The 12699-nt window shown below is 37.3% G+C and overlaps 1 protein-coding gene across 1 annotated transcript; it reads left to right on the forward strand.

Annotated features, from left to right (window-relative positions):
- The first annotated feature begins 9072 nt into the window (after positions 1 to 9072).
- LOC139317022 (gap junction beta-2 protein-like) lies at positions 9073 to 9753 on the forward strand. The gene has a single exon (XM_070943921.1). It carries the CDS (start codon positions 9073 to 9075, stop codon positions 9751 to 9753), a length of 681 nt encoding a protein of 226 aa, XP_070800022.1.
- Positions 9754 to 12699: the final 2946 nt, after the last annotated feature.

Below are 12699 nucleotides of genomic sequence, written 5' to 3' on the forward strand. Positions count from 1 at the left end.
GAAAAGAATAGTTTAAGTAATAAGCATACATTTTTGGTTTATATTATTTTAAACATTCAACAAAGCACATCCATATCAATCATGTTTGTCCTGCTGATTTATGGTTGCCATTTTATTTATTTATTTAGAAAATTTATATGGCTTCCCACTCCCTTTCAGTCTAAGCAGCTTACAAAAAATAAAAACCCAATATACAAAGAGTAAAAATAATTACCCTCCCACCCTAAAGTTTTTATTTTATTTTTTAAAATTTAATTTAATTTAATTTAATTTAATTATTTTATTTTATTTTATTTAACAGCTATATGGTAAGATGATAAAGGTGATAAACAAGATTTTTTTACTTTATTTTTTTGCTGCTTGGAAAATTCAATATTAATTTTATATAAATAGATTGGATTTTTTAAAATGAAATATGGAAGAACACTGCATCACTAAGTAGTATCTTACTAGAGGAACATCATATATGACGTTTGAGGAAACCACACATCATATTTATATTCTGATACATAATAGGTGTGGAATTTATCATTCAGGAGCACATATTTTAGTTATCATTATATCTTTCGTAGTAGGAAGTGATTCACAACCTGATCCCATCTGCAGAGACTGTGAGTGGATAGCGTTCACTGCTAAAAGTCAGTTGAGTTGCAGAAAAACTCGAGGAATTTGTGTAATTATAAGACGTGGGAAAAAATTAGGCACATTTATAGTTCCCACATAGCCATCAATTATCAACAGCACACCTATGTGTTACTCTGTTAGGAGCTTGCATATTGTCCCTTTCAAGAATGATGTATGGTCACCATAGATTGGATACACACATTAGAATAAACTGTGGTTGCTTTACCCATGATTTACTGAATCTGAGAGTGGCTAGCTTCAAGCATCATATTATGCTTTGCAAATCATAACCAATTAGGTTCATAAATCTCATGCTAAAGCACGACTGAACAAATTGTAATAGTTTTGTGCAATGCATAACTCAACCATTCTTCTTAAAGTTACTGACACATTAAGGTGCCCTGATCAGTGAGTTTATTTTTACTTGTCATAGCAGAACAAATTTAAAAAAACAATTAAGTAAGTTCCTTACTACAGTAGATAAAAAATATGATGATCATGAGTAACCAAGGCTAGGAATAACAGGAAGGGAAGCAAATGCAATGTAATTTTTCCTTGACTGGAAGAGACACATACTGACTGGTTTAAGCCAAGATTGGTTTTCCCTTATTTTAATAAATGTATTATTGCAACCATACATTTTTTGCAACACCAAAAAGATATTATCAAGCATCAAAACATATCCTGAACCTAGCACAATCCAGAGCTGGATAGATAGAACTTCAGCTACATATTAAAACTTAACTAGCAGGTAGAATACTATATTAGGAGACATTTTTGTAATGAAGCAATACCAGAATACTCTGTGCTAACTACAGAGACAATGGACATCCTTCAACAAAAGACACGTTATTTAAGAGAATGCACAGTATTAAGACATACCTACTTAAGGAGTTTGATGAATCAGAACTATAATCTGATACAAACAATTATGCAAAATAAAATGTAGAAGTCATTGAGTGCAGGAGGAACCAAGATTTGAAAAATGTTTGTTGAATTTCACAAGCAATTATCTTAGTCACAGAGGACATGATATAAGGTATCTCTTTAATCTGATAGGTTCAAAAAGGCAGTTGTATACAAATTAAAATGTATAATTTCTACACAGAATTCTAACAGAATTCCATAATTTCCATTTGTGTTTATTTTATTAACTGCACTAATCCTGAAGAACTCTAGGCAGGTACAAAATATAAACAAATAACATAACAGAATCCAATAATAATAATATAATAGCAGTAAAAAAACAAATCATTCTGGTTCCAAAGACCTTCCAAAGTTGATTGTAGGCGTCATAAACTGTCTAATATTCCTGCATATCTTCCCCCACTTTCCCATCCCGGAATGAGGTCAGCTCCAACACTCCTGAGTCGTGACCTTCCACAAGAGCTTAAAGATCTGCCATTTGGGGTTGAGGCTCCAATGGAGGGGGGAGGCTTCACATTGGTGGCGGGTGACAGACTAATAACAAATCCCTTCCTTTCCCCCTCATCTCCCCCCCCTCCACTGTTCATCTTACTCTCTCCTTCCCCTTTTATTCAGGTTGAGTATTTATCTTTTTATATTATTTAGTTCGTATTGTTTATACGTTTTGTAAAATTTTATCTTTTTAAAATTGTAAACCACCCAGAACTACCTTGTGGTAAGATGGGCAGTCAATAAATTTAATAAAATAAAATGAAAATGAGGAACATTCTGAATCTTTTTTCATCCTCAGGCACTGAATCTCCATTTTGCTTCAGTTGTTCAATGTGTTTCACGTGTTTAAATTAAATTTTCACATTTTGTTATACTGAGGGAAAGAGAGAAAATGAGCTGTATTCTTCCATCAATGAACCTTATCACGCAGACTCCTTGAAGTCACCTTTCATCCCCAACTCTGTGTAAATCCAACCCAATTTTCCTGCTCATTGGTCTCATCTGTTGGTATGTGCAAATTGATGGCTGAGACTCTCTGGCATAGAATTGGGTAATTTAATTTATAAGCAACCAACTTTATATTTTCTCCATTTTTCTTTTTCACAGGAGACAATAAAAGTGAAGGATAGGAATAACTTAATACTTAACAATATTTTGCTAGGATAGCATGACTAGAAAACATACATCTTTGTGGAAAGAAGAAGATGGATATAGTCCAGAATTCCTTCAAGCACACAGCTCCTAGCATTAACATTCAAAAGACACTGTAGAAGTGGCCCCGCTGAGAACCAGTAGTAAAGGTAAGTAGAACCCACTCCTGGTTCAAAGTTACAACAACGCTGTGGAAAAGTGATTTATGACCATTTTTCATACTTACGACCATTGCAGCATTTCCATGGTCATGTGATCAAAATTCAGACGCTTGGCAACTGACTCAGATTCAGTGGTGGGTTTCAGAATTTTTTACTATCGGTTCTGTGGGCATGGCTTGGTGAGCGTGACAGGGGAAGGATACGGTAAAATCTCCATTCCTTCTCTAATCCAGGGGAAGGTTTCTGTAAAATCCCCATTTCCTCCCAATCAGCTGGGACTTGGGAGGCAGAGAATAGATAGGGGCGAGGCCAGTCAGAATTTTTACTATCAGTTCTCCAGAACTGGTCAGAACCTGCTGAAACCCATCTCTGCTCAGATTTATGTCCTGGGGTTATGTGGATCCCTTTGGAGATCTTCTGACAAAGTCAGTGGAGAAGTCAGATTCACTTAACAACCATGTCACTAACTTAATAAACTGCTGTGATCCACTTAATAATTGTGGCAAGAAAGGTTGCAAAATGCAGCAAAATTCACTTAACACTTTTCACTTTGCCACAGAAATATTGGGCTCAATTATGGTCTTTAGTCGAGGACTAGCTGTATTTCATTTTTACAGCAGCCAAAGGTGATAGGACACACTAATGCTTTCTGATTGAGTGAGCTTGATTTTCCACCTTTTGAATAGAATAGAATAGAATAGAATAGAATAGAATAGAATAGAATAGAATAGAATAGAATAGAATTCTTTATTGACCAAGTGTGATTGGACACAAGGAATTTGTCTTGGTGCACATGCTCTCAGTGTACATAAAACAAAAGATACGAATCTTTTCGTAGGGAGATAAAAGTGGACAGGCCTTTTTTTTAAAAAAAAAGCTCTAACCATGTCTTATAACTGATCCCAAAGGTGCTGGGCAGATGCAAATCCGAGCTGTATAATTCCGGACGAGGATCCGGACTGGGAGAATTTGCTACGTGAATATGTCTTCTCGCCCGCCTCCGGCTTTTTCCCGCCTCGTTTTCGCAACCGCGTCTGCTGGAGGCGTAACTAAAAAGCTGCCGCACATAAACCAGGAGGAAGATCCCTCGAAATCATCGAGGCGGCTGGGAGCGGTCGGGCGCACCGTGAGGCTGGCGGTCCCGCAAGAGGACCAAGAGATACCCGAAGCCTTTTGGGGGGTCCCACCCGGCTGCAGGTTGCTTACAAAAGGTGAGGCGCGGGTGGGGGAGCGCCTGCTATCGCCTGAAGGGATGCCTGCGCGGGGGTGGGGTGGGGGGCGCGTTCAGTTTCCCACTCAAAACTGACGCGAGGAAGGGAGATCTTTTTAATAAGAATCGGAGGAGGAGGAGGAGGAGGAGAAAGCGATGACACCTGGAGAGGGCTGCAGAGTGAATGAAGGAAAATGGGACATTCTAATAATCCAAGGGTGTCCAATTTTGGACTAAGATTTTTTTTTTTTTTGGAAAAAAAATATTTTTTAAAACAAAACATAAAACAATTCCATCATCCATTACAAATACAAACAGCGTGTCAGCCGGTTACAGATCTTTTGTGCAACTTTTAAAGATTTGTGGGACTCCGTTTCCCAGGATTCTGGCTGGCCGGTTGGGGAATTCTGGGAGTTGGAAGTCCACAGGTCTTAAAAGTTGTAATCCGTAAAGCAGAGGTCTTCAAACTTGGCAGCTTGAAGCCGTGTGGACTTCCAACTCCCAGAATTCTCCAGCCTGCATTAATATTAATATTTGGATAGTTTTCCTTTGCAGTAAGAAATCAGTTAATCGCAAACATTCCACAGGTTTGAATGGGCGTGTGATCGCAGCTCTGGCACGAAAGTAACTGTGGTATTTAGCGTGTCCAGGCTTAGGGTAGTTGAAGATTGTTTTAAAATGATTGCCTTGGGTGAATACAAGTAAATTGCTTTACATCAGGGATCCCCAAACTTGGCAACTTTAAGACTTGTGGACTTCAACTCTGGCTGGAGAATTCTGGGTGTTGATGTCCACAAGTCTTAAAGCTGCCAAGTTTGAAGACCTCTGCCATAAAGAGTCTGGACAGTGGAAAGGAGGGGGGCGAGCATCCAACCTGTTGCAGCTAACCAGAAACATCTCTAAGGTGAGCAGAGCAGTGCGAGGATTCCTTTTCTTGAAGGAATCTGGATTTTTTTGCCAAGAAACAGTGGGGTGCTATAGATTTGCTGTGGGAGAAATCTGTATGAGAGGGAGAAAGAGAGGGGGAGGGAAGAGGGCAAGTATTTGGGGGGGAATGCTTTTTTTTTCTTCTTCTAGCCACGTTCAGGTTCAGCAAATTAGATTTGCTACCTGGATGCTTAGCTGTGCCTCCAGTTGTAGGAAGAAACAGGGATTTTTTACAGCAGCGGGATTCCCTCCTTCTTGGGAGCGGATTGCAGACAGGAGAATGGATGACGTAAGGCAAGAGATGTTACTTTCTTTCATTAGTCACTTTGTCTAGAAGAGATTCAGCAAATAATTGGTGAAGAAGAAGACGTCGGCGTGCTTTAACAAAACTCCAAAATTGTGTGATGAAAAGGATCTCTCTCTTTTTCTCTTTGCAAGGGAACACCCATTTCTCACCCCATTGAAACCACAAGATCGGATTTGTATTCAGTTTTTCAATCGTGGTAAGTTTTCAATCAAAATAATATGCTGTGTTACAGATGGATTAATGTTTGAAGTTTCATTGCAGGTTTTTCCCCCCAAATTACTTGAGAATAGAATAGAATAGAATAGAATAGAATAGAATAGAATAGAATAGAATAGAATAGAATAGAATAGAATAGAATAGAATAGAATAGAATAGAATAATAGAGAGTTGGAAGGGACCTTGGAGGTCTTCTAGTCCAACCCTCTGCTTAGGCAGGAAACCCTACACCACTTCAGACAAATGGTTATCCAAAATCTTCTTAAAAATGATTTATCTTTATTTATTATTTATTTATCTTTTTAAGATAAATAGAAGCTGGATCCAGAAGCAAATACAAGGAAGATAATTTTACATGTTTATGCAAATTAACAGGATACTTAAAATTCAAGATGCGGATTTGATCAGTTTTCCTGAATAGCCCTGTGGACGACATAGAAGCAGCATTCTTGCCTCTGAAGTTGCTGTAATAGGCACTTTAAAAGAAAGAAAGTATCCTGTATTCTATACTATTGTTTATAGATATATTATAAATATATAGTTTATTAATAGCTTTACTCTGAATGGAAACGAATCCTTTCTCTCAAGTTTGTTAATTCCTGGATTGAAACAATGTGCTTCAGCCTTAGATTATCTTTCCATTCACCAGAATTGAGCCCCAAAATTCTTTTGCTAAGTGAGACGTTTGTTGAGTGAATTTTGCCCCATTTTATGACATTTCTTGCCACAGTTTTTAAGTGAATCGCTGCAGTTGTTAAGTTAGTGACATAGTTGTTAAGTGACTCTGGCTTATCCATTGACTTTGCTTGTGAGAAGGTCACAAAAGGTGATTACAGGATTCCAGAACACTGCAACTGTCATAAATATGAGTCAGTTCCAAGCATCTGAATTTTGATCACGTGATCACGGGGATGCTGTAATGGTCATAGGTGTGAAAAATGGTCATGTCATTTTTTTAGTGTCGTTGTACCTTTGAATAGTCACTAAATGAACTGTTGTAAGTCGAGGACTACTGTAAAGCTTTGTTCCAGAAATTTGTTTAGCCAACATTCATTTTACATAATTAATTAATGTGATTGTTGTAAGCCATTTTAAATGGCTATATCAACACAAAATCAGAGTACAAATTCATTCATTCATTCATTAATAATCAACTGCATATTCCTTAATGATAGCTTTTGAAACCTCTCCCAGTTTTTTTGTGATGCATAATATTTTTAACTTCTTTTGCATCTGTTATATTTTTAATAAGGCCTTGGAAGCTGCACTTCTCCCCATATTGGTGGATTTGAGCACTCTATAAGCCCTGCAAATACATTAATTAAAATTTGTTTGGACATGCACATAACAACCTAGTATCTTTTTTCATTCCATTATGGATTCAAACAGAGAAATGGTTTCTCAATTAGTGTATTTGTGATAATTAGTGCATCTAAGGCAGAGGTCTTCAAACTTGGCAGCTTTAAGACTTGTGGACTTCAACTCCCAGAATTCTCCAGCCAGCATAGCATAGCATGGCTGGCTGGAGAATTCTGGGAGTTGAAGTCCACAAGTCTTAAAGCTGCCAAGTTTGAAGACCTCTGATCTAAGGTCAAATGATACTCTTTCTATTTTATAGGTCTCCTCGATTTACAACAGTTCATTTAGGGACTGTTCAAAATTACAACAGCACTGAAAAATGTGACATGACCATTTTTCACACTTACAACTGTTGCAGCCTCCTCATGGTCACGTGATCAAAATTCAGATACTTGGCAGCTGACTCCATATTTATGACGGTTGCAGTATCCTGGGATCACCTTTTGTGACCTTCTGACAAGCAAGGTCAATGGGGAAGCCAGATTCACTTAACAACCGGGTTACTGTCTTAAGAACTATGGTGATTCACTTAATACCTGCAGCAAGAAAGATTGTAAAATGGCCGAAATTCACTAAAAACTGTTTCATTTAGCAACAGAGGTTTTGGGCTCAGTTGTGGCCTTATGTTGAGGACTACCTATATTCATATCCTCATTTTTTAAAACGATGCGCCTGAATCACAATCACATGACTTCAGGGACGCTGCAAGGCCGCAACTTCAAGGACAGCCATAAATCTCCTTATTCAGAGCTGCCATAATTTTGGTTGTTGAACAAATAGTCATAAACCGAGGATTGCCCTATATTGTGAAGTCATCATCTAAGTTTTAAAAGTACTTTTAAGCTGGTCACTGGAAAAAGTCTGAAGAAATAAAGGAGAATTTGGTAATTTTACAAATTGATAACAAACTAGTCTTTAGCAACACTAACAACAAATTTGTGGGCACATGTACATGATATTTTAAACCCCACTAATAGATTAATATTAATGTGAGTACATTTGTGTTAATAGCAATAGCACTTAAACTTAAATACTGCTTCACAGTGCTTTTACAGTCCACTCTAAGTGGTTGACAGAGTCAGCATATTGCCCCCAACATTCTGGGTCCTCGTTTTACCGACCTCGGAAGGATGGAAGGTTGAGCCTGGTGAGATTTGAACTGGCAAATTGCAGGCATACAGCAGAAGTAGCCTGCAGTACTGCACTCTAACCACTACGCCACCTCAGCTCCTGAATGAACCAGAATAGTTAAAATTATGTCGTTAAAATGATTCTATTGAAGTCACATCAGTAGAATATTTGCAGCTAATATTAGAGCTTCATAATCATACAAATATGTGTTTACAATGTGACATTTACATAAGTATCTTGCAGATATTCTAACAGAGTTCAAATCATCACTTAAAGAGTAGCAGTAAATCATGTATACTGATGTAGAATATAGATGTCTATGGAGATTCTTAGTCATCCAGGTCATGGTTGTCCCAAAGGTGCTTTTTCCAAAAGTCAATTGGACTTTGTTGTTCCTTGAAGATATTTTGCTTCTCATTCAAAAAGCTCCTCCAGTTCAGAAGTCAGAATTGAATAAGCTTCTTGGATGAGAAGCAAAATGTCTTCAAGGAAAAACAAAGTAAGACCAGTTGACTTTTGGAAAAAGCACCTTTGGGTAGATACACTGTGCAGTTATGTACTATTCTGATGTAGCATCACTATTATAACATTAAAAGTGTAGTGAGTTGTAGTGAACTCTTAATGGTGTTATCGGTATGGTATACATAATCCACCTTCCCTTAAGCTCTCATAGCACGTTGTGTTACATCATGCTTCCACATATGGTCTTTACATCACTTCCTCCCCCTTTGGAAAATATACGCGGGTTTTTTATCTGTGCGTACAGTATAACCTATGTGGTGTTATCAGGTACAGTGGTCATCAGGAGGAACCACATTACATTAAAAAAAGATATTGTAAACCACTGCATAAATCATTTGAACCAATACAGTTTAACTATTTCTATTGTCCGATCTTCCCTTCTATGGAATATTTTGAGAGGAAAAGAAAAAAGAAACCCAAACTGTGTTATTTCCTAGTAGAGTAGAAATGTTTAATAATAGCGATACAGAAAATTTCAACTCATGAAACTACTTATAAATTGGCATATTGTTTTTGTCTTAATAGACTAAAAGACACATTCAGTTATGGACTGGGGAGCTCTACAAGCCATCTTAGGAGGTGTAAACAAACACTCCACCAGCATTGGGAAAATCTGGCTCACTGTCCTGTTTATTTTCCGTGTTATGATTCTTGTAGTTGCAGCGGAAAATGTCTGGGGAGACGAGCAACAAGATTTCTCTTGTAATACCCTACAACCAGGATGTAAAAATGTCTGCTATGATGAGCATTTCCCACTTTCGCACATTAGACTTTGGGCTCTCCAACTTATCTTTGTCTCTACTCCTGCTCTGTTGGTGGCCATGCACGTGGCGTTCAGAAGACATAAGAAAAAACAGGAATGCAGACAAAGGAAGATGGACTTCGAAGATCTCAAAACGCAACGGTTTCATATCGAGGGTCCCCTGTGGTGGACATACACTAGTAGCATTTTTTTCCGAATTATCTTTGAAGTAGCCTTCATATATATATTTTACTACATATACAGAGGCTATCAAATGCCTCGGGTAGTGAGATGTACTGCTTTTCCTTGCCCAAATACAGTTGACTGTTTTATTTCCCGACCCACTGAAAAAACTGTATTTACTGTTTTCATGCTTGCGGTTTCCGGCGTTTGTATGTTTTTAAATGTGCTTGAATTATCTTATTTAGTGATAAAGTTTTGCACGAAGAAGTCAAGAAATATAAATTCACTGCCTATTCATTAAATGTGAATATTATTGAACTTTTATTTTGTATTAATTGTAAACATTAATCAACAATACTTCCAGTCATCATGAAAATTGTATGGAATCTTACTTTAATAGCCATAATTATATTGTTGGAAGAAAAGAAAAGCCAAATTTTACTACTGAAATTATTCCAAGAATGATGCTTCTAAACAGCTAATTAGCGTCTAAACAGCTAATTTCTTTTTAATGACTAGATAATATTCTAAATGCTTTTAAATTAATTGGCTGATATCCATCTTCTAAATTCATTATTTAATACACGCCCACAATCCTCAAACACATCTATATGTGTCAGGATCTTCCAATATTAAATTTATACAAAAGGCTTGGATTTAATTGTTATTTTGGCTGGTTTATTGGACTGTGAGAATATACTTAATTCATGACTTTTGATGTAATTTATAGTTCTGTTTGTTATACATATTGTTTGTTTAATTGTTAAGAGTATGAATTGCTGTTTCATAACCACTTCTCCATTTATTTCACTTATATTTCATAAATATGATTTCAAAAAATCATATTTTTACTATATTGTTTACTCATAACTAAATTATATTTCCCATACCTGGACATTTGTTGTTACTGGAAAAATTAAGTAATACGATGTAACCTATAGTACTATGCTTAAAAAATAAAAAATGGTGCCAATTAAACTGTGAAACAGCGCTGGTAGTTGTTTGAAATGTATAAAAGCAACACTGGTTTGGTAAACATTTTAATACTATGCAGAAATGCTTATTTGCACAATGAGACAAAGGTAACTAAGTGAAATATCCTGGCTTTAAGACAATAAGTATTTATACACTTTGTACATCAAAACTATAATAGAAATTCCATTTGCATAGCATACAGAGCTGAAATAGTACACCTGGAACAATTTCAATACAAAAGTAGAAATAAGTTAATGAAAATATGAGACTAGACACTCAAGTGATCCAATACAGGTGTCAAAGAAACAGGAAAATTAGTAACATTCAGAAGGAATAAAATCTTGAACTTAATAGCCTTGAATTTCCATCACTAAGTAATGTGGTTCCCCCATCCCGTTCATGTCCAATGCACATGTTTAAAGTACTTCCATATTGAAAAAGATTAGCTGGTAGCATCACCATTGCTTGGCACACACTCTTGGAGTCTCTTTTCATAACCCTGTCAAGGAGCTGGAGCAAGTGATCGGAGTTCACCCTGCCACACAGCAGCACTCACGTCTCAAACGTGGGCTTGCTAACCTCCAACCCAGTGTCCTAACCATGTGAACCACTATAGTCCAAAACAAGTAATGTGGTTTTAGAGTGCAATGACAAATGACTGCATTGCTTAGCAATGGCATTTCCAGCAGTCCTGTTGCTGTCATTAAATGAGGAACAGGAGTCATTAAGCAAGGATTTCCTAACAACTTCTTGCCAGCTTCCATCAAACAAAATCAACGAGGAAGCAAATGCCAGGTGACTCAAAAGGAGAAGGGTGGGCAGGTAAATGGCTGCGTGTCAGGGCCAAGCCCAAAGACAATGCGGCAAAATCCAGTCGAGTCCAATCCTTTATTTGCTTATACCTAATGGACAGAATCTTGCCAAACTAAAGCTATAACCTAACATACTAGATATTTATTCAGAAATTCTAAGGATTGCCCAGTATCTTAATCTGGGCATCTCTCTGGGAAAGCTCTGTGTTGCCAAAACGGTTATCCACTGATTCTCCAGGTGCACATTTCATCACATTGCTGCAGTGCAAGTGTGGTCAGGCAAGTAGTGAGTCCTCCAGAGGGCAGGAGGGGACGTGGGAAAGTAGAGGCAATGACACTGGAGAGACTTGCAACCTTTTCTTCCCGCTTTCCTGTTAACTTTCCATGCAGGGAAGATTGCAAATTGCAATTCCATGACTGTGGCATATTGCAACCATGGTAAATGACAGCTGATTGCTAAGGACACAGATCATAAACATATGACTGTGGGGACGCTGGAATGCCCAGATCTTGGAAGAACACTCATAAGAACCACTTGATCAGCATTATTGTAACTTCACATAGTTCCTGAACGGTGGTCATTAATCGAGGACGACATACATAGCTAATTTAAATAAATTGTTTCATTTCTTATTGCTATTTATTCGGATTGCAATATTCTTTCCTTGTCCATTCACCAGTTGATCAGCCAGCCAAATAACTGAGAAACGGGGACATAGGTAGTTGCTTCTCATTTTTTCCCAGTGAATATGAGAAAAAAGGCCAATTTTTCAACCTAGCACCAAGGGAAGACTTCTTGTTTTCCCTTAATTTCCAGCAGCCCTTCCCAAAATCTGTTGGCGGGTAGAGGCAAAGGAGAAGAGGAATGGGTATGAATGTTATCTAAGTTTGCTGCACAGTGGTGTTTAAAAGTTTGTGAATCTTTTGAATATTCAATATTTCTTTTGAATATTCAATATTTCTGCATAAATATGACCTTAAATGGGATCTGTTCCCATTCACCTAAGATCCTTGGGGTTAACAAAGTTACACATGCCCAGTTAATATTAATATTTGGATAGTTTTCCTTTGCAGTAAGAAATCTGTTAATTGGAAATATTCTACAGGTTTTAATGGGCGTGTGATCACAGCTCTGGCATGAAAGTAACTGTGGTATTTAGCATGTCCAGGCTTAGGGCAGATCGTTTTAAAATGATTGCCTTGGGTGAATACAAATAAAATGCTTTACATCATAATTTCCATCTTCATAACTTCTAAAATTAACATCTCAAGCTTGCTTTAATAAATATTCCACAATCAGTTCAACCGAATACAATTTTATGAGCAAGAAGTTACCCAATGAAGAACACACACACTTTTAAGCTCATTAAAAACAAAATATAAATATTAGGTAAAGGTTCACCTCGCACATATATGTAGTCGTTCCTGACTCTAGGGAGCGGTGCTCATCTCCGTTCCAA

The sequence above is a fragment of the Pituophis catenifer genome, unplaced genomic scaffold, assembly GCF_029215685.1.
Source record: "Pituophis catenifer annectens isolate HBS135680 unplaced genomic scaffold, rPitCat1.0.hap2 SCAF_4, whole genome shotgun sequence".
Taxonomy (NCBI): domain Eukaryota; kingdom Metazoa; phylum Chordata; class Lepidosauria; order Squamata; family Colubridae; genus Pituophis; species Pituophis catenifer.

Coding starts and splice junctions, on each gene's coding strand:
- LOC139317022 (XM_070943921.1), top strand. CDS start 9,073: ATGGACTGGGGAGCTCTACAAGCCATCTTAGGAGGTGTAAACAAACAC.